Source organism: Cibotium barometz, chromosome 63, assembly GCF_041138505.1.
Source record: "Cibotium barometz isolate CiBa-2024 chromosome 63, ASM4113850v1, whole genome shotgun sequence".
NCBI lineage: Eukaryota > Viridiplantae > Streptophyta > Polypodiopsida > Cyatheales > Cibotiaceae > Cibotium > Cibotium barometz.
This window is the reverse complement of record NC_141108.1, coordinates 12,976,289-12,999,422: the sequence shown is the minus strand read 5'-3', so window position 1 is coordinate 12,999,422 and position 23,134 is coordinate 12,976,289. Positions and strand designations below refer to the sequence as shown.

The window sequence follows — 23,134 nt, the reverse complement described above, 5'->3', positions numbered from 1 at the left end:
AACACTTTAGACGAGGTTTGTGAGGAGATGGAGCTTGGAGAGTGAGAGCTCTATGGGCTAGTAGTGGTCATGTGGACACCCGAACACCCGACAGTCTCATTTTAGATACTGGATGGTAGCCAAATACGGCTAAATGATTAGGAGACGACTTATATAAACTTAGCACTCACAACCATCAACTTATACTCAAAGTTTTACTCTCCACTTCTTTCTACAATTCAATGCTTTGTATTGTGAAGATTATGCTTCCCCTATTGTGTTTTCTTGCATTCACGACAAACTTGCACTCAAGTATAGTATACACATGCAAAAATGAAATGAAACAAAATAGACACATAATAACAAATACTTTGTAGCAAAATAAGGCCACAATGAATACTGAGTCAAAGGCCGCTGGGCTGTCGACATTCGATATATAACATAGTAAGACGAGCAAAGGCTTTTATTTTTAAAGTAGTATATCGTGAATAAAATTACAAGCCAAATTACAATTGAATATCGTTCACCTCTATAAAATCTTATGTTGAGTGCAAAAGCCCAAGCTAAAAGATAAGATGAAATAACTACATGATGTTTGTTCAAATATAATGAACTAGGGCAAGGCTATCTTGCATAGTAAACATACAGATAATCCCCCTCTACTATTCAATAAAGTCATACTAAATTTAGATAATAACGGTTGCTATGTTGAAGCTAATCAATCTTTGAAATTGCATTTTGAAAAAACTACAAAATGTGCCAAGAACCAAAATTTTGGATTAATGAAGATGTTGAGCTAGCATCGCATGTATGAATTCTCAAGAAAGAAGTCCAATAGACCCTCGTCGAATAGAGTAGGTCTAGCATACCTTCGGCTTGAAGAAGTCATTGAAGTGGATATGATGTAATGTTCTAGGTCTTTAAACAAAACAAGAATCAAATCCAGTCAGTCACATTTCTATACACAACGAACTGCCCACCTCCATCACATGCAATCTTAGATTGCATGATGAGCCTTTTACCACACAAAGCTTCGTAAACATATGTCAAAGAGACTCATTGAGGCACGCAAGCATGTATAGTATAGCAACATTGAATCATATATATACCAATAAGAATGATGATGCCCCCTTCAAGATAAGTCTTCTCTTAACTTGGTTATAGTAAACTTCTAGTGATGCATTGAACAACGCGCCTGACCAAACGCATGGATAAAAAATCCTATATGCAGTCCTCGTAAAGAACCAAGCCACTACCAAACAATAACTTCCACACTTGTTTGGGCATCTTAGCCCTTCATGGGCAAAGATGTCCTGATCAATACACTTAACATCACAGCTACATTTTCTTTGACAATTACATTACCAACATCCTCTTTACCTTCTTGGGCACGTTTTTGAGGTATTTGAAGTTCTCTCTTAATATGGATAACAACTGGACCCACATGGATTCTCTGTAACTTCATAGCTACACTTTCTTTGACAATTTTATCATAGTGATCCTCTTCACCTTCTTGGTCCATGTTTTTGAGGTATTTGAAACTTCCTCTCAACATAAATAACAAATAGTCTATGGTTGACTGGTATGAATACTCAGACCCGCAGCCTTTTGACGGTATGAATCTCCTCATCAAAGTGACCAGCTTCATCATATACACCCGGCTTCTCCTTCTTCTTCCTGTCTATGATCTTATTGATTTTATGGAGCTCATTGTTCAGTTTCTGATCCTTGTTCTGTTTGCGGGTCTTCCGCCCATCCTGCATCTTAACCCCAAACTGGAAAGCAGCCTTGGGCATGGCTTCCTTCTGTTCATTGTATTTTGCCCAATCTTCTTCTGTCTCAAAATCCCATCTATGCAGCCGACCTTTTGCCTGCATAAATATAACAAGGATGCAAAGCTAAGCCAGCACTAAGCAATGAGCAAAAAGCAAAATGGTGCAAACTTCTTACCCTTCCACCCATATCCATCTTGGTCAAGTCTTCATCTTCATCACTGTCTACGATCTCCCGATTGTACTCCTGGTAGCCCGGATAGCACTCCGAGTAGCTTGCAGAAATGAAGTTGGGATCCTTCTCACGGGCATCCATTTCCCTGCGTTGCTGCAAACGCTGATCATCCCGCTTGAAAACGGAACCAAACCCACGATCCTTCTCCTCTTGAGTCATAAACCTGGGATCCTTCGTCGGTAAAGGTGTTGCTTGCGACGTGAAGTCAGGAACCTGACTCTGCAAATACTGCTCGGGGTAAGGTAACTGATCGGGAAGCCATGGGCCTGCGTATGTCTCAGGAGGTGCTGCAGGATACTCTTGCCATTCTCCTTGATAAGAAGACGGTAATAACGGGCCCTGCATAGCATCATAGCCAGCCTGTAAAACACCCCATTTGGTTAGCCGTGATGAGCATTGACTATGGGAAGTCAGAAACAGTTGAAATAGACCTTGCATGTACCTGCTGTGACCATTCTTGATTTGTGTCAGGTGGTGGCACTGGTCCGTAATCCGGCTCGGCAAAATAGGTAGGCCGCTGTACCTCTCTAGGTGACTCTTCCATATCCTCTGAAAGGGGGCTTTGATCATTATTAACAGTGGGTACATAATCGACTCCCAAACCTTGAAATATGTCATTGTCAACGATGCGAGGAGCTGGCATTTTCCTAACCAATGGTGGAGGCGGTAAACTGCCATGATCTGGCTGTTTAGATGACCCGTTCATTACATCCATGTCATGCTTCCTTTCATGACCACCATCCTCGTGCGGAAGGGTGGATGATCCCTTCACTGCTTTTAAGATAGCATTAATCAGAGAAAAATGAGAAGGGGTGTGTGTTGCGTGCATGCACGTGCATTAGTGCCTATAGTGAGGTAAACAAGAGGTAGTCTTGGCCCATCTCCAAGACTCAATTACTAGAAAAAGACACAAAAGGAGGAGGGGTGCATGTTACGTGCATGCGTGCTATAGTGAGGTAAAGAAGAGAGAGTCACCACTTGGCCCATCATCAAAAACTCAATTACCAGAAAAAGACAGATTACTACAAAATATTTACCAAAAATACCTTGATTATCTCGAGTCGGATCCTTCTTCTTTTTTTTCAGAATCTGCAAGAGATCTACTTAGTCAGACACCACGCAGTTTTTAAACTGTTACCTCATCCTGATTCTGGAAAAGGCCTCAACATATCATGAAAAGCCCTCTGACTAGGTGTAAAAGGAGAGCCTGCACCTTTCCAGAGGAGCCCAGCCGAAGATAAGTCATTATCTTAGCAATGCGTTCTAGTACACTCCCGTCCACCCCTACAGTCACCATCTCCTGTAACAACACAGAAACTAGCTTGCATGTATGCCACCATTTCATGTTTTGTGGTTGTTAAGATGCTAAGGGGGGTGTTTTGAAGAAGGCAGAAGAACAAAAGTAGGCAAGTTACACTTTGTTTACTACACCTGCTTCACAAAAACTGGCTTATGTTTGGAAACTGACAATAAAATAAGCATTTGTAGTAGCAAACCTGTGGTACCGGACAATCTGCTTTGCTACGATGTACTGTGGTCGGGATGTCATGTGAAAACTCCTCATCCTGCAGAGTGCATCAAATCCTTCTTAAACCCAAAGTGTACCATGTAAAGTGAAACAAACTTCCTTAAAGGATTACTGATGATTCAAGCTGTAATTCCCTCCAGGCAGGCTAAGTCCAAAATTTGGATAGTACCCCTCTGAGGGCATAAGCTTGCTTGAAGCTGGTCAGATCAACAAGCAACCCTGGTCCTTAAATTATTCATTTGAAAAGAAAAAAAAATGACCGACTTACCAAGTCGTAGACAAATGCCGTTCTTCCAGGCAGAAACATCTCGTTTGTTTTGTGGAGATTTTGAGGCTTCACTATCCACTGATAAATCAGCTGTAAGTACAAACCATCTTTTCAGAACGTTGTCCCCAAAGGCATAAATTAACTTGCAATACTGATAAGGTAAGATTAGTGGTTTGATTAGTGGTTTGATTAGGACACTTGGAATGCAAGGCCGCCAGAAAATGTGTCTCGCTCCCCTCCTTGTCCAGAGCTCTGAAGAATTATTGTGTGTTCGGCTACTCACAACAAAGAGGTGGGCATAGTAACATCGGGCGCTTGTTCTAGTGGTTGATGGGAGTGGCTTGTAACCTGGAGGTACCAGGTTCGATCCCAGCTGGACACCCGATAGTTACCTTGCCCTCGCTGTAGAGGATATGAGGGGTCCTCACGGAGTACTTTACTCCCTTCTAGTAGTCGCCAAAAATTTTATCTAAAAAAAAAGAGGTGGCATAGTGGGTTAAAGCGCAGTTGGTGCTCGTGTAAGTTGGTCCTGGTGTAGGTTTGAATCCTGCAGGGCCAGTTATGAGTGGAACTTTTGGTGTGTCGGCACATGGCCAAGCTGTCCAGACTAGATGAGACAGCTCAAATTGTTTCCACCAGTGATGGGCCCTCCACAAGCATGGAATTGGACTGTAAAGACAAAACCCAATGAACACTTTTTCCACACGTGAATTTTTGCCACATCAGCTTCAGGTGACATTCTGCCGGACACCGCTGAAGCCTCTGCCGGACACCGCTGAAGCCTCCTTCGGTACTAATCGAGTATCTGTAAGTTATCAATGAATGAGCTAGCGTAAACTGATCTTAAAGTTCAATGGGCTCTCAGGCAACATCTACATAAGAGAAGATTAGGCTCATTAATGGTCTCTCCTGCATCATATAGATATCCTGGTAGTTGGTATACAGATCAGGCCTTGAACCTGGATGACGGTGGTATTCGGTGAGGGGTTCAGGTATGGTGTCAGTCTGATGTCAGTGGTCGGGGGTGCTCCTATAGAGAGCTATGATAGCTGGGCGTTGAGCAACCATGATGGTCCATGAATTTACAATTTATTTAGAAACAATAACCTCTTACCTTGGCTGAAGCTGTGCGGAATACCATTGAATTCTCTTCCTTTCGAGATCTGAGTCCGTAATCAAAAAATGCAGGAAAGAGTTGAATTTGTTAGTCTTTGGGCTACTTGTATAATGACAATACAATTTTCATGAGGATGCATGACTTGCCTGAGCTTTGCTTCTTCTGCATCATTCTCCTCCTCTGGCAGTCTATCTATCTCACTCCGAACCTTGTGTAGCAAAGCGTAATCGAGTCCCTTCACAAGATGGGTGTGTTCAACATCACCTCCTAGAAATTTGCTGTTTTCTATCGATATTCTGTGAGCATCCGTGGTTCTGCATCCACCAAAAAATACACATTCGTTCAAAATCCATGAAGAGTCAAGGCTGGTTAACATGAGTCAAAGCCTGGTTAACGCTGGTCAAACCTGAAGGGACTGGTCAAATACCTCAAATCAACTGTGCCAGGTGGAGCCACCGCGTGAAGAGAACCCAATTCAGTTGCCGTGTGGTCGTAATCCGGATTCTGATCTTCTCTGCGTTCCTTTGCTCGGTCCCGATATTTAGGCAGTTCTGGCTCTTCTTTCTTTTCCTCCCTGCATAGAATGCAAAAACCAACAAGGAAATAAACTGTACATTTAGCAAATGCCTTCACAAAAATTCTTATGAACACCACATAAATGTGAAAACCTACAAAAATATTATGTCTAGCTCTAAGCATTAAAAAAACTAGGTATCCAATGTATTGCTCTAGTTAAATGACTCTGAATACTTACTCTTTTGGCTTAGGACGGTACTTCCTTTGACTGTGATTGCGCTTATCAGCCTCCCCTTCATCATCATCGTCAGCTCGCTTGACACGACTGCAAAGAAGAGCCCGTTATTAACCATTATTTGATGATAACTTGGGGTTCATTCAAAACAATCAGCTAACCAGTAACCCTCAAATAAAGCTCAAACTTCTGTATCCATAGTACATAACCTCACCAAAACCAGTCAACCCTGAGAAAGCCCCATGGCAACCCACTCACACAGCTCTCCCTTACTACATTACCCAGGCTTGGATTGAGGCACAAGGTTCATTCTCAAGGTTTGAATTCATTAAAAAGGCTTTAGTTTATGGAGATTGCCACCCATATTGACTCCGTACAGCCTGTACTCCATTCCTACATCTTCATGCAGCACCACTGCAGGTCAACCTGTACTATCTACAAACCTTGGTGTACCTGCTGTGTACCACCTGTACTTGAGTTTGTACCTGCTGTACCACCTGTTTTAGGGTTTTTGTACCTGCTGCAGTCTCTGTACCGGATGTACCAGCCTCTGTACCGGCTGCACCAGCTTATGTACCAGCTGTACCAGGTTCTGTATTTGCTGTACCAGTTGGGAGCATTTATACTGGTTGATTTGGTGCCTTGTATCTCACCATTGGGTTGCAAGAAGATTGGAGATATATTAATATGAAGGCCTTGTTTCTCCATGGGTAATGCAAATACTCCAAGGGGGGGGGTCCCATTCCGCTCCAGTGTGGTCCCTGTGCATATCTTCTATTTTCAACATTTAGGATTAAGTTTTGTGGAATTTTGGTCATGTTTAATGTTTAAATATGCATCGAGGGTCTTGAAAAGTGTGTCAAAGGCCGTACTCCTCCCTGGGTAGTCTCCGGTTACACTGCCTTGGGATTAGGAGATAGCAGGCAGATACATTGGGCTAAGGTTCAGAATTAATAGGCTACTGGCTATCTATAACAAGTTAGCTATTTATAGCGGCAGTTATCACTTTATAAGTTATGCCTTGTGTTATTATTGTGTGTCACTTGTGCGGTACACTTTTGATAGGTCTGTGCCTGGATCAAAGTTTCTACTCCTACCATGGACATGGCAAATCACACATAGTCTTGCCAAGGGGCCCTATGGTATGGGATGCCAATGCTGACTGGCATCTATCTATGGAGTGGGACCCTAGCCCCTAGCTCGAGGGTGGATCTAAGTACTGATCCTACGGTTGGGTGGTGAGCTTGCTTGCACCCTTTCTATTTGGTTTTCTCTAATCTTGTGTTGGACTATGTTTAGAGGAGATCTTGGTTGGACAAGCCTGGGAGGCCTTTTACACTTGGTTTCAGAACGACCTAGACACGGAGTTTGCAAAGGTTTGCGTGTCTTTCATGGTTTATCTCACGTCGGGATTCCTAGGTATTTCTCTTGGCACCACCGCTGATTGTCTCGTCAAGATGTATGCTTTCTAGGGTTACTGCCAGGTAAATGTATGTGGATTCTAGGAGGGGGGGAATTTGGAGACTCGTGCGTATAGGAAGGATGTGCAGAAATTTCTGAAAAGTCTTCTTCCTCTGGTCGACTCTTTGATGGCTGTGTATTAGCGTTTCGAATCCTTGACCATGTACGGTACGTGGTGGGTTAATCTCAGCCTGCGCATCACATCAATAGGGGCTAGGTGCCTAGGTGAACATGAGCTGCTTGTGCAGCCACATGTTAGGCACCAGGCGCAGAATCATACAGCCGGCTGCTGGGGTGCACAGCAGGTTGCCCCAGCACCTAGTATGGCACCAGCATCTGGTGCATGGAGCATCAGTTGTTGACACAGCATATTTGTGGGTGGAACAGCATAGCACAGCACAGAGAGAGAGAGAGAGAGAGAGAGAGAAGACAACAAGGCGGCCAGCAGATGATGCAAGGATCAGCTATGGGACATGTACGCTATTGGATGCCCATTATGTTGCAAGACCACTCTAATCTCGCATCAGTAAGAGCACCTCAAATGGGTCATCCTAGGAGGCTAATGCTAAACAACAAGCCTCAAATAATGCAACCTTGAGGTCCTTGAAAGCCTGCAAACCCCAAGGAGTCATCTTGATCTTTTGCCTCCGAGTCTTGATGCCTGAAGCATATCAGTCAAAGTTGCCAAGACGTCGGATGCACCATGGTGCCTTTAGAGGTGGAAGGACAACTCTGCTGAGCTGAAAAAGTGAGGGAAGTGATCGTGAGAGCTCGAGTGACCCATCTATCAATGCCCTTAAGCTCTCTGTGAAGTTGTCTATACATTTCTCCTGCTCATCATGTACGATGTCGCTCTCCTCAGCATGGAGCTGTTTGCGACGTTCAAGCTCCTCAACATCAACCTACATACCATGTATTCACTAATAGTTATTAGTGACTAGTCACTTTAAACTTTTTTTAAAGTACGGGTACGGAAAGCATGGTACTAGCATGGTACGTATTGAAAGTACCGAACGGATGAGTATGAGTATGAGTGCAGGATGAGTATGAGTACAGAATGCAACTATGGTCTAGAAAGCCATATGTGGCTACAATGTCACTTATCTCACATGGGGACTTATCTGCCATGCATGAATTGTACCATATAAATCCTGATTTGGCCATATTTGGACTGTTTTAGTGGCTGGCCACGCACATGCCTCCAGTGTGATCAAAGAGGGGTATCTCATGGAAGATAAGCATGAGGCAAAAGGTTATTGATGAGTGCCATGGTCCTCCATATGCAAGACATAGAAGTATCATACCTACTACGTGCATGATTAAGCGCTATTTCTTTTGGCCAAGTATGCGCAAGGATATTGAGGCATATGTACGTGCATGTTTCACAGTAAAACATTTCATGCTAAAACAGCTTCCACGCATGCACTTATACCACGCAATGCACAAAATGTATTAAACAATCTCCCTTTCATTTAGCTTATAGTTGGCGGTCATTCCGGGTATAGACAAAATGTCCCCAGCCGATGACTAGAATACCATACTCTGGATCTAGGCGCGAACGAATGTCCCCAAGCCTACCAGATCTAGCCCCTTGGCCCTAGGCGTAGACGGAAGTCCCTGTCAAATCCCCACGGATCCCCTCGTGATCGATCTTGGTTCGAAACTCGAATCCTGCAAACAAACGAACAACAGACAACATAGGGGGTGCAGGCCTGACTCACCTCCCAACCATGACAGCCGTGGGCGAGCCCACAGTCTTGGCTGTCCCCTCCGAGCCACGAGCTGAGCTAACTAGGATGACGTACTGACCAATCTCCTCCTCACGATGTCCCATACCGCCGTGAAGCTGCCCTTGCGGGCCTCGAGACTGCTGCCGGCCTCGACTGCATAAAGCAGGTGCACGTCTGCACTTGATCCAGGCTCCAAGACCATAGAGCTCTCACAAACTCGCGAGACACTCTATGCACAATAACTAACCTTGGCCACCCTTTTATAGGCTCTTGGCCGGTCATCGGGCGTCCACACTTCGTCCATACTTGGGTGCCCGCCCGTTAGTATATCCCTAACTCAGCTCGTCAACCAGCCTGCCTAGTTCCAAGCTTCCCCAAGCCTCGAAACTAGTCTTGCATGCGTATAGCACACGGTAGATACCCACTGTGCACATGACATACTCCCCTTCCTCTAAGAGCTCACTCCTGAGCTCACTAAAAAGCCAGGGTAATCTCTCTGAAGAGAAGTCAATGTCTCCCATGTAGCGTCCTCCTCAACACGATGCTTCCACTTGATCTTGTATTCCGTGATAAGCGTATGACGCAATCTTCGTTCACGAAATCCAAGAATCTTTTCAGGTTCGTGCGGAACAAATGTCATGTCCTGGACATCTATAATTTCTTGAGGAGTAACTAACTGATCTGCTCCACCCAGTACTTCCTTAAGTCTACTGACATGAAATACAGGATGAACTTTCACATGAGAAGGCAAATCCAATTCATATGCAACTGAACCAATCCGTCGTGTAACACGAAATAGTCCACAGTATCTAGGGGATAATTTCGGAGATCTACCTGTCCGTAAAGTCTCGGAATCTTTCGGAACTCGCAAATACACCATCGTTCCTTCAGAGAACTCTCTAGGTGAACGATGTCTATTAGAATAAAACCTATCTCGGTCTTGAGCACTTCTAATAGATTCCTTTGCAACTTGTAACATTTCCTGCATATCTTGTAAAAAATTACGTGCTGCATCATGCTGAAGTCCTGAGAATCCTACTGTAACAGGTGATCTTGGTTGAAAACCGTACATAAGCATGAAAGGACTAAACCCTGTACTCGTATGCTTAGTACTGTTATATGCAAATTCTAACATAGGAAGATAATCCTCCCATGAACTTTGTCTTTTGGATACATATGCTCGAAGCATATCCTCCAAAATCTGATTCACTCTTTCAGTCTGGCTATCAGATTGAGGATGATCAGAGAAACTCAAATTCAAAGTTGTTTCCAACTTCTCGAAAACAAGTTTCCAAAAGTCACTCGTAAACTTAGAGTCCCTATCACTGACTATGTCCTGCGGTAACCCGTACAGTCTAAACAATTGCTCGATAAACTGCCGAGCTAATTGCGTAGCTGTAATAGTCTTCCGGGTCGGTAAAAATCTAGCCATCTTTGTCAAGCGATCTACCACAACCCAAATAGAATCGTGGCCTTGATGTGTTCTTGGCAATCCGGTAATAAAATCCATGGAAATACTTTCCCATTTATTACCTGGGATTTGCAAAGGATGCAACAACCCAGCCTGTCTAAAGCGTTCAGCTTTATTTGCCTGACAAATCTGACAGTTGAGAACATAATCTTCTACATACCCTTTCATCTTCGGCCAATAAAAAGTGTGTTTCACTAATGATAGTGTCCTGTGTACCCCAGGGTGTCCAGCAGAAGGGGCGTCGTGACACTCCCTCAGAATCTTGGACCTAATGTCCGAGATCTGTGGTACACAAATTTTGTCATTACGGAATAGTAAACCATTCCGAATCATCCACTGACCTCCTGCAGCCTGAATAGTAGACTGCGCAGTCACCGAGTCTTGGTCAATCAATGAGCTCCCGTCCTGGATCTTCTGCCAAAATGGACCAAAATAACTATCAGTCCTGCAAAGCCCTCTCAATGACTGAAATAAGTCAGTAGAAATCTCGGTGAACGACAAAGTATTCACCTCTCTAATCCGACTAAGCGCATCTGCAATATTATTCATGGACCCTTTCCGATAACGGATCTCAAAATCAAAATCTTGCATTAACTCTGCCCAACGAGCTTTCCTGCCTCTCAAATCATCCGCATCACACACATACTTGATTGACTGATGATCAGTCAATACCACAAACTTGGAGCCATATAAATAATGTCTCCAAACCTTGAGAGCATGAATCACAGCATAAAGCTCCTTCTAAAGGGTTGGCCAACGAGATTGAGTGTCGTCTAGCTTTTTACTTTCAAAAGCAACCGGTCTACCATCTTGAAATAAAGCAGCCCCGATAGCATAGTCACTGGCATCAGTTTCAAGAACATAAGGCCGACTAGGATCAGGTAATGCTAAGATAGGTGCTTCCTTGACTTTATCTTTCAAAAGTCTAAAGGCCACATCCAAATCGTTATTCCAAGTGATAGGCTGATTGGACTTACGTCCACGACCTTTCAATAAGTCGGTCATCGGTAGTGTGAGCTGAGAGTACTCCCGTACAGATTTCCTAAGAAAAACAACAAAACCGAGAAAAGAACGAAGTTGTTTCACTGTTCGTAGTATAGGCCAGTCCAAAACCTTCTGAACTCGGTCATAGTCAATGCTCAATCCATCTCTAGTGATCTTGTGTCCCAAGTAAATGATGTCGGTCATAAAGAACTCACATTTACTGAATTTAGCATACAGTCGATTCTGTCTTAAAATAGATAAGACAATCGTGAGGTGTCTGACATGATCCTCAAGAGTACGACTATAAATCAAAATATCATCCAGGAACACCACCACAAATTTTCCCAAATGTTCACGAAAAAGATCGTTCATCATTTGCTGGAAAGTGGCTGGAGCATTGGTTAACCCAAAAGGTAATACGAGAAACTCGTAATGGCCATACCTAGTCCGAAAGGCGGTTCTTTCGACATGCCTTTCATGAATACGTATCTGGTGATAGCCAGTACGCAAATCTATCTTCGTGAAATATTTCGCTCCTGCTAACCGGTCAATTAGGTCATCTGATCTAGGGAGAGGATAACGGTTCTTAATAGTCAGCTTGTTCAATCTTTTGTAATCTATACACATTCTCCAAGTATTGTCCTTCTTTCTCCTAAGCAACACAGGTGCACCCCAAGGTGATTTACTTGGACGGATCTGGCCCATCCTCAAATAATCTGCGAGTTGTTTAGCCAACTCATCTTCCTCAGCTTGGCTCATCCTATAAGGTGGAATACTCACAGGATGAGCACCAGGGATCAAGTCAATACGATGATCTACTGCCCGTTCAGGTGGTAAACCCGATGGCAATTCCTTAGGAAATACATCTTGAAACGAATTAAGTATCTTCTGTAATTCTTTGCTTTCAAACACACTTAATTCATTCACATCCATGGAAGGGATGAGAAAAGAAGAAAGTGGAATCAAGACACAATGGAAAGCGGTGTACAAAGAAGAATTCATTATATTTCCAAAATCAATTGTATTTACAAGAGGTCCCTGAGAGGGATGGATACAATCACCTAAAATACTATACTTGGTGTCCCTATGCTGAAAAGAAAAAATATGACTAGACCAATCTATCTGGACATCAAGAGTCTTAAACCACTCAATCCCTAATAACAAGTCTACATTTTCCAGATGCATAACATAGCATTCCAGAGTATCTTTGTAGTCCTGAATCTGGATTGGAAGCATCTCCACCTTGCGATCCCAAACTTGTCTGCCCGCAGGTAGACGTACCTCATAGGTATGGTCGCTGAGTGTCGTATCAAGACTCAATTTCTGCACAAGTTTGTAGTTAACAAAGTTATGCGAACTGCCAGGGTCTAAAAGAATGTGAATTTTATGGCCATTCACTTCTTCATAAACTCGGAGAAGATCATGCATGCCAAATACTTTAGAATTGAACAGACAATCAGAACAAGTACTAGGGCGAGAAAGTACAGTAATTGACGTACCTGTCAAAGACAACTGGTTAGCTGCCTTTGGCTTGGGTCCTGCGTTTGACTTGGTACCCTTTTGCTTCGGGCACTCATTACGCATGTGTCCTTTTTCTTCGCAGATAAAACAACGTCCTTCCTTCTTAAGCTTCAAAGCCCTAAGGAGTCGTTTCTTCTTCGCTGGTGTCGAACTTGTATTCTTCGAAGGTTGGTCCGAAGACTTGCCTTCAGTCGTGTTAGCCATAGGTGCGGAGAACTTTCTTTTATGCTTGTTCCCCTGCTCGGTAACGGGTTTTGACTTGGAAGAGACCATCGTATCATCATAGATACGAGCTGAATGAATGGCCTCGTCCAAAGTTTTACATTTGTTATTTTTAACCTGTAATCGGTACGAGTCGGGTAAACCAGCTACGAAAAACCCCAAAAGAGTAGTGGGATCCATCTTTGTAGCCTTCATCTGCAAGTCACGAAATTTCTGGAGATAGACCTCATAAGTGAGGTGCTGCGAGGTCATGGTCAAAGCTGAAAACCGGGCAACATCGTCGTAGTCATCCTCTTTCTTGAGGAATTCTTTCTTGAAAATGTCTTCGAATTGTGCCCAAGTCGTTGGCTTTGGGTTCAGTTCCTTCCACCAAAGCAAAGCTTTGCCGGACAGGAAACCTGCTGCTAACTGTATCTTCTTTCCATCATCATATGGATGAAACTGAAAGTGAACTTGCCACTTGTGTAGCCACGTGTCCACGATCTCCTTGGTTCGCTGCTTTTGCTCGCCCCCAAACAGTTCCGGAGTAATATTGGGGCCTAAAGCTGAAGCCAAGGTATCCATTCCCGAGAAAGTAGAGAGGGTAGTGGTCAAGAGAGCGACGGAGTTCTGCAAAGCCTGCATCTGGGCTGCGATTTGTGCCTGACGTTCCGACGAAGAAGCTTCGAGAGCTACTTTGAACTCTTGGAAATCTGATTTTGACACAAACTCGTCAAAAAGATCGGCATCAGTGCCTTCCGTAGCCGGCAAGCCTTCGCGTTCCACGAGGGGCTCCAACTCTGATTCTTGGGTCGACATCGTGAAGAGGGTACGTGGAGAGAAAATTCGGTCTTTGCACAATGAAAGTGCGAGCGAACTCGAGAGCTTGAGAGCTTGAAAACTTGAGAACTTGAGAACTCGAGAGATGTGTGGCAAGAAGCCCACTAGAGGGGTTTATAAAGGTTTCCCAAAAGCCAAAAAAACTCGAAAAGCTATGCATAGCTTTTGCTTTAGCTTTTGTGTTTTTTGTTTTTTTTTTCTTGAATAAATATATATATTCGCTTTTCTTAAAAAAAATAAACATCTTGAAACCTTTGAGGGGGGGTTCTTTTAAAATTTAAAAATTTTAACCTCCCCTAAAAAAAAAAACAAAAACGAAAGCATAAAAAACGTTGCTTTCCTTACGTGTGTTTTTTTTTTCTTCGCTTCCCTCCTAGCGCCTGGATTAGCCGGCGCTTGCTGCTGACGTGGGGAGCTGGCCGATGCTGCTGTCGTCATGGCTGCCGGCGCCAGAACTGTCGCACCAGCCTGCACGCGCCTGCGCCAAGCGGATGTGGTATCTGCGATGGCCGCCTACAAGGCGTGGCTGGCGTAAGCGCTGGCCTGGCTGCCTGGCGTAGGCGCTCCAGCGCTGCCTGGGCTGGCTGCGCAAGCTGCCTTGGCCGCCTGATTGCGCAGGCCTAAGGTGCCTGCAGCCGCTTATAGCTCAACGCCAGCGACACCTGTCCAGCCTGCTAGCGTGCAAATCCCGTTAACATGCCACCTTCTCAAACGCTGCTCTCCTTCGCTCACGTGCTCAAAAAAGCATCGAAAATTATCATGCTTTTTTCTTTTTTGTTCTCTCACGTCTGTACATGCGACTGCACAACAAGGCCTCTTCTTTGCAAAAGCAATCAACCCTATTCAACCTACCATCACCCATCAACATGGGGTTCTTTGATGAAGGAAAAACACATACAAAATCTGAAAACTGCAGTATGCACAGAAAAAACAGCAAGTTTTTTAACACATACCGTTCTTCGACCTCTTCTTCTCTACCTACCGACTTGCTCGTTCACGAGGTATGCTCTGATACCACTGTCAAATCCCCACGGATCCCCTCGTGATCGATCTTGGTTCGAAACTCGAATCCTGCAAACAAACGAACAACAGACAACATAGGGGGTGCAGGCCTGACTCACCTCCCAACCATGACAGCCGTGGGCGAGCCCACAGTCTTGGCTGTCCCCTCCGAGCCACGAGCTGAGCTAACTAGGATGACGTACCGACCAATCTCCTCCTCACGACGTCCCATACCGCCGTGCTTGATCGAAACTCGAATCCTGCAAACAAACGAACAACAGACAACATAGGGGGTGCAGGCCTGACTCACCTCCCAACCATGACAGCCGTGGGCGAGCCCACAATCTTGGCTGTCCCCTCCGAGCCACGAGCTGAGCTAACTAGGATGACGTACCGACCAATCTCCTCCTCACGACGTCCCATACCGCCGTGAAGCTGCCCTCGCGGGCCTCGAGACTGCTGCCGGCCTCGGCTGCATAAAGCAGGTGCACGTCTGCACTAGATCCAGGCTCCAAGACCATAGAGCTCTCACAAACTCGCGAGACTCTCTATGCACAATAACTAACCTTGGCCACCCTTTTATAGGCTCTTGGCCGGTCATCGGGCGTCCACACTTGGCCGCCCGCCCGTCCATACTTGGGTGCCCGCCCGTTAGTATATCCCTAACTCAGCTCGTCAACCAGCCTGCCTAGTTCCAAGCTTCCCCAAGCCTCGAAACTAGTCTTGCATGCGTATAGCACACGGTAGATACCCACTGTGCACATGACAGTCCCCGACCATCCACGTGCTCATCCAATGACCCTTGGCGTAGACATAAGTCCCCTGCCAACTAGGTGTCATGTCCACAGCATAGAAAATGCCCAAATGATAACCCCAAATGATAACAAAGACAAGAAACACACTCCGTAATTTAGTCACTTAGTGCATGTGAAGGATGACAAGACACCACATATGTCAAACTTGGGCACAGTTGGAGAAGCCTCAACTACATGGAACCTTAGGGCCTTTACATATGCCAAGGGCGGGAAAACTATCCATGCATGGGTGATATGCTTGGCTGCTCCATGCATCAAAGATCTCACAAGGTAATGATGGTTGAGAGATGTAATCTCTAAGCCACTTGTCATTGCCCTAGAGATGGCCATGGAAGCTCTTAGAAGGATGTGCATTAACACATAAGACATAGGAAGTAGAGGAGAGGCTTGGTGCATCTTTCATAAAGTATGCCTAATTACTTCAATTCTTTGTTTCATTAGTTTTCATAGATGCGAGAGGAATCTCTGATTACAAAATATATAGACATGTTATTACTTTGCTCTCATATATCGATTTGGCATTCGTCAGACACGAAACCCTCTCTCTCTCTCTCTCTCTCTCTCTCTCTCTCTCTCTCTCTCGGATGACCTTTGGACTCTCTTTTGTATCCACGAGCTCACGCAGTATGTGGGCCCGTTTTATTTGGTGGCTGTTTATTTTTTTCATGTTTCCGACATCCACTTATTCATGGATCAAATGTACTCATTTTCAGTCCCATAAAACCTTTGGGTCTTTCGTAGATGTTTAATACAATCTTTCTTTCAAACCCTTGCCGCCTTCAGTAGAGGTGCTCCATCGCGGGGAGAGCTGTCAGTAAGCTTGTTTACTATGCTCATGATCCATTGTTGATTGGGTCTCAGAGACCATGTTATGCCTCAGAAGAGAGCAATATGATCTCTCTCTCTCTCTCTCTCTCTCTCTCTCTCTCCAGGTTCAAGTCCCATCCCCACACTTGAATGCCATCATATGGATCGTGTATGGTCCGCTTGGCTAAGGCGTTACTACTCATCCTCCTCCTCCTCCTCCTCCTCCTCCTCCTCTCTCTCTCCATTTAATGTTTTAATTGAAATAGCAAGGCCTCGGACAGATGAACCAATCCACAGTTCCCATGATAATCTAACACGCATAGAAGAATAAACAAAATTCAGGTTTTAAAAGCCTAGTACTTGAACCCTCAACACCGAATACGTGCTAATCTCACAAGCAGAAGCGGAGTAGATCAAAATCCACACGCCGAGATCCAAAAGCAATCTCACAAACAGGGAACCAAAAAGCGAGGAAAATCCTAAAAGACATGCGAAAGGGTAAAAAATCCAAGAAACCCTAAATTGAATTGTTAACCCAGAATCGTCTAAGAGAGAAACACCTGCGGGAGCGATCTTTGTGATGGGGCTCGTCGCTTCTGCGAGGGGTTTCCATGACCATGCGGCGGAAATCGGCATTGGACAAATTCTCTGCGCGGGAGGAGCTTCCATTGTTGTCCCTGCGCGGAGGCCTGGGAGGCGGCGGCAGAGGATTAGACATGGGCACGCTCTCGTTGTAATCATCTACGGAATCCATCGCAACCCCCATCGCTCTCTGCTCTGCTCACTTCTCTATCTCTCACTCATAAATCTGTGCTCTCTTGAAATATTTATCTTTGAAGTCAGAATTTGTCATTTGCAAGTGTTTCAACAAAATGATTTGAGAGCTTTATAATAATAGATAATTTCAGGTCTCTCCCGGCGGGCAGGGTAACTGCCCGCGCCACCCGCGTCGCTATATCACACGGTGTCTTTAAGAGGCACCTCAAGTGGGATCGACGGCTGAGATGATCGCGCGGATCTCAGCCATCGGATCACATGCGCGCAAAAGTAAACTAGGACAAGCGAAGCTAAACTGGGAATCGATCTCAGCCGTCGGATCACATGCGCGCAAAAGTAAACTAGGACAAGCGAAGGTCAACTGGGAATCGAGGATCGTACGTGTGAGATGAGCGGGCGAAACGTGGCCGTCGGATAATACCGCTAAAACCTAGCTGGTGAGGGATTTGGCGGACGTACGATTTGGAGACGTGGGATTTGGCGGTGCTCCCGTCTGAGGGATTTGGCGGAACATCCACTGGGTTGCCTCCACCCGTTCTTGCCCACGAGGAACGACGACGTTGGACCACCGGCGGTGATCTCCATGACCTGCACGTCGGCTGCACGTCCTCTGTCACAGAAGTCCGTCCACCGCCGGTGATACAACGTGACTTGCACGTCCTCTGTCACAGAAGTCCGTCCACCGACGATGTTGGACCACCCTCCCACCGGCGGTGACCTGCACGTCCTCCGTCAGCCGTCCATCAACGATCCTTCAAACGCCAAAATCCCACGGTGCCTTCTTCTTGCAGTCTTCCTTGACCTTTTTTTTAATTTGTTTAGAGACATAGTTGAGAGTATCATCATTTGTTGTGTTCCAGGGAATACAAATACTTGTCATGCTTGCTAAGCAAGGTTCTTGTCGCTATGCTTAATGCATGCAGTAATATGTGTTCATGCATGCATGACACACTTAAAGCTTTTGCCAGGGAATACAAATAATTGTCATGCTTGCTAGGGTGCTTGTTGCTATGCTTAATGCATGCAGTAATATGTGTTCATGCATGCATGACACACTTAAAGCTTTTGCCTAGTTTAGTACACAGACCTAGTTTATCCCTAGTTTACTACACAAACCCAGTTTGAAAATCAGCCTTAGTTTATCGATGGTGCTTATTGCATGCATGCTTTATAGCCATGCTTGGGTTCACTTATTGCCATGATTAATGTCTTGTTGCCATGCATGTATTTTAGTAATATGTAATCATGTATACATGACACACTTAAAGCTTCAACCTAGTTTAACCCTTGTGCACTAGTTCTTGTAGTCTTTCTTTTTGCTAAAAGTATGTGGTACCAATTTGTGTATGTCACTTCTTTATATTGATGGTTGTTTGGTACTCATTGCTATTAGATGGCCCTTGCAAACCCTCCTTATTATGAGGAGATTATTCTTCCTTCTGGGAAACTTGCTCGGCAATGTCGAGTCTTAGATATGTGTCCTAGATGGAACACGAACTATTGTAAGAGAATTCACATGATTCGCCACTTGAAAGTCGACCACGGCTTAGAGGTGGATATCCCACTTCAAAAGATAGGACGCCCCTTGGGTGGTGGAATGCAAGGAGCTTCAAAGAGTGCTGCAAAGCAATCAAAGACAAGGTTTCTAGATGCACAACATAAATTTCAAATCAACATGAAAAACAATGAAAAGAAACAAAGACTTTTGGCCGAAGATGCTTGGGAAAAGAAAGCTCCATCCAACTTGTCCAAGAGAGCCTATAACATGCAAAAGGAAGCATTTATCGAGGGATTTGTTGCCAAGGGCATGGAAAAATACATGGCGAACAAGGAGAAACGCATTCAAGGGATTGAACGGCGCATTAAAGAGGGATATTCCAAACATGTGAGATTTTCTCTTGTCCTATTAACCTTAATTGTGAAATATATATATATCATGAATATTCTTAAGCTCTCATTTTGCATCTTGTAGCGACGCAAAAAAGAAAGTGATGATTGTGACAATGATGATGGTGAAGTGGCTTCTCAACGGATGGAAAACCTCGATGAGGACATATTGACAAGCGACAAGGATGAAAATCGAAAAGAGTCTCTTCCTTTGGTATGCAAGAAATGATTTTTTGATATTTTTAACTTGTTTGTTGTGTGTTTTCTTTACTTTCATAACATGCCACTCAACCCATTTTCCTCCCTCTTGAAGGAAATCATTAATGAGGCGAACCATGAGCATGTGGCTCCATCTCAAATGAAGAAGAGACAAAAGTGTGTTGTTTTTTCTCCTTTGAAGGTAAGAGATAGATGTACTAGTTGGTCAGAGGGCTTTTGATGTACTAGTTGGTGAGAGGGCTTCTTTGTAAACATGGTACTAACCTTAAATTGTATTTACCATGGAACTTTGTAATCTTCCAATTCAAAAGACTCGATCAAAGAAAAATGTCCAAATCCATGATAGTGAAGGCTCCTCACATGGAAACAAAAATATCGATGAGGAAGTGTCGATGAGAAATGTGGAATTCAAGGGAAAAGCCTCCCTCACAATGGTATGAAAATACTACTTTTCAACCTTTGTACTACTTTATTTCTTGTTTTCCTTACACTAATATACATAAATATGCATTGTTTCTTGTTTCCTCACTTTAGGAGAAAATTGTCAACAAGGAGGTTCATGTAGTGCTCTCTAAAAAAAGTAAGAAACGGAAGAAGGTAAGGGGTGGAAGATGTCTCTTTGTACACAATTTAAGAGTAGGCTTTATTTTACATACCTTGGCTCCTTATGTCAACTCTTGTTTGTTTGAACTTGAAGGGGATGGCTTGCAATGTAAATGCATCTTATGTTGATATTAGCTCTCCGAGTGAGAGTAGGCCTTCAAATGTAATAATAACAATATCCACTAGTGAGATTAAGACGCACAATGTCTTGGGCAAGGTAAAAGATCTAAGTGCGGTCTATGAAAGGTATACTTTATTTAACTCTATGGCTTGAATATTGAATTATCTTAACATATGCATGGTTTCAATCTACGCAAGGATTGATTTTTTGGTTATGTAGACTTCAACACGGAGAGACTATTCACTTGCACTCTACACGTTGGGGATTCATTTGCCGAGGTGGATGTGCAACTAGCCAAGTCAATCATGCATGTGGAAGCGTCTACTCGTGTGCTTAACCTATTTGCCATGTCGGTAAATTTTTTAATTCTGAAATATAGCTTTTGGATTTGCAGCTCAAAGATGCTTAAAGCATGTTGATTTTGTAGGTGGATGGAAAAAACCCTACCTGTAGATGCTCTGGAGAAGGTTTCATTCGTGGATAGTTTGTGGTATGAATATGTGGCTTCACGGCGTCCAACGAGGAATACTTCATTGCAAAATTTCTTTGGACATATTGATATGAGCAAGCATGTGTTCTTGTTTCTACCTCTAGTACATAGGTAAAGTCAATAGTTTACTCATATTGATGCATGTGTTCTTGTTTTTGTCATGAGTAGACAAAGCACTTACAACTTCATGTTTTTCAGGCACCACTGGACTCTTTTTGTGGTCTATAATTACCACAGCATGAAGGTGAGAGGCTTGTCATCGAGAAAAAATATTCTCCTGCATCTAGACTCACTGCATGTAGGGAATTCGGGCGAGTATGTTTCCATTGTGCAACGGTAAGACAAGAGCTTTACTTTGAAGTTCATGAATCCATAATGCTTGGGTAAATGCTAACTAACATTTTACATCTATATATTATTAGAGTTCTTGAGTCAATTTCTTCAAGTTGCACACATGGACCATTACAAGAGTCTCTTGCATGCCCATCCACTGGGTTTGAGTTGAAGTGTATAGAGGTATGTGAAAATTAATTTTGGCTTTCAATATTGTGTCCTTTATATAGCATGATATATGGCATTTTTTGGATTGGATCAATTGAGACATATGTAGATAAACATTGTAGGTGCCAAAACAACCAAACGCAATTGATTGCGGATTTTATGTAATGGCATTATCAAGAAACTAATTGATGGGAGCCTTATAGATACACCTCCAAAGCATTGGGTATGCACATGCTTATTAAAAAGCTTCCTTACGAAATCTCTTGCTATGTATGTGCTTAATGTGATTTTGGTGTTCTAAACTCTAACATTGCTTTTTTCCTTGTGTAGCTATCATAGAAGTGGTTCGACCATGGATATGTCATGAAGTTGAAGGATGAGTTCAGTTCTTGGCTTAGCCATGTATTGGAAGAGCATCTGCATCGTGACCTTCTTAGTTTGCTATGTTAGTTTTTTGGGCACTTAGTCAATGGAAGGCTTATGCCATTTTATGATATATGACATTGTATGTCTCCACAATAGTGAAGATAAGTCTTATTTTGGGATTTTATAGTTGGTACAAAATTACATTTCGAGATAAGTTGTACACTTCTTGAAAGGCTACACTTCCATGGAATGCTAAATCTTTTGGTTGTAAAGATTTTGTATTAGATGAGTTCAATACATGTGTCAATGCAGTAGTTATTTTTGGTTTACTCCTTTATTACTTTATGCAAAACTGCGCTTTTTATCGATGTGAGGCTACTTGCAAACCTCATTGGCTTTATGAGTCTTCAATATCATCCATTGGCAAATTCAAAGGCAAAGTCCATTGTCGCTTACGCTATAAATATTACGTGAGACTTCCATTTGTACTTCCGCTTGTCCTAGTTTTTGCACAATCCTAGTTTACTGCACAGTCCTAGTTTTTGCACAATCTTAGTTTACTACACAGTCCTAGTTTACTACACAGTCCTAGTTTACCAATGAGATCACACACCACACTGGAATGCTACAGAAATACTGGAAAACAGGACAGTACTTGCCACCATTTCAAAACATTAGTTTCCTCATATATATCACACCAAAGCATTTCAACCACTCTATTCCACATGATTGATATATCAAGCGTACAATATCTTAAGTCTAACGCACGATGCATATATCTTTTTGAGTCAAAGAAAAACGTCTCTCCTCATCCTTACAATCACCATATAAACAAGACATGATCTTGCATTGCAAGCTTGTACTTCCGTTTGTACTTTCGCTTGTCCTAGTTTTTGCACAGTCCTAGTTTACTGCATAGTCCTAGTTTATGTGAAAACGCTTACCAAGGACAGATCATACACATCCAAACGCTTACCAATGAGAGATCATACACACTTACCAATGAGAGAGATCATACATACATCCAATGCCACACAAATACTTCCATTTGTACTTTGGCTTGTACTTGCCACCATTTCACAACATTTGTACTTTGGCTTGTCCTAGTTTTTGCACAGTCCTAGTTTACTACACAGTCCTAGTTTATGTGGAAAGGCTTACTAATGAGAGAGATCATACATACATCCAATGCCACATAAATACTGAAAAATAAGACAGTACTTGCCACCATTTCACAACATTTGTACTTTGGCTTGTCCTAGTTTTTGCACAGTCCTAGTTTATTGCATAGTCCTAGTTTACTGCACAGTCCTAGTTTATGTGGAAAGGCTTACCAATGAGAGAGATCATACATACATCCAATGCCACACAAATACTGAAAAATAACACAGTACTTGCCACCATCCTCATATAGCTTTCACCAAAATAGTTCAACCATTCCATTCCACATGATATATATCAAGTGTACAATAGCATAAGTCTAACGCACGATGTGTATATCTTTTTGAGGACTTGTCTACTTGGAAGAGTCAAAGAAAAGTGTCTCTCCTCATCCTTACAATCACCATACAAACAAGACATGATCTTACATTGCAAGCTTTGTAATCCATCGCATAATAGCACATCCTTGTTTATGAGGATGCCTTTAACACCGACGGGAGCATGTCTTTCAGTTAAAGGCAATAAAC

At 43.4% G+C, this 23,134-nt stretch overlaps 1 protein-coding gene and 1 long non-coding RNA gene across 2 annotated transcripts; one reads left to right on the top strand and one right to left on the bottom strand.

The window, feature by feature from the left end:
• Positions 1-1,056: 1,056 nt before the first annotated feature.
• On the bottom strand, positions 1,057-17,345 carry LOC147603712 (suppressor of mec-8 and unc-52 protein homolog 2-like). Its single transcript, XM_086795785.1, has 12 exons — positions 17,043-17,345; positions 5,654-5,740; positions 5,327-5,473; positions 5,046-5,213; positions 4,897-4,945; positions 3,783-3,872; positions 3,483-3,551; positions 3,200-3,286; positions 3,033-3,075; positions 2,429-2,757; positions 1,930-2,346; positions 1,057-1,850 (listed from the first exon to the last, which is right to left on the bottom strand). Exons 1-12 carry the CDS (start codon positions 17,246-17,248, stop codon positions 1,572-1,574), a joined length of 1,971 nt encoding a protein of 656 aa, XP_086651911.1. The 5' UTR covers positions 17,249-17,345; the 3' UTR covers positions 1,057-1,571.
• Positions 17,346-20,829: 3,484 nt separating this feature from the next.
• LOC147603711 (uncharacterized) lies at positions 20,830-21,235 on the top strand. Its single transcript, XR_015265493.1, has 3 exons — positions 20,830-20,915; positions 21,002-21,095; positions 21,203-21,235. It is a non-coding gene; the product is annotated as an uncharacterized LOC147603711 (long non-coding RNA).
• Positions 21,236-23,134: the final 1,899 nt, after the last annotated feature.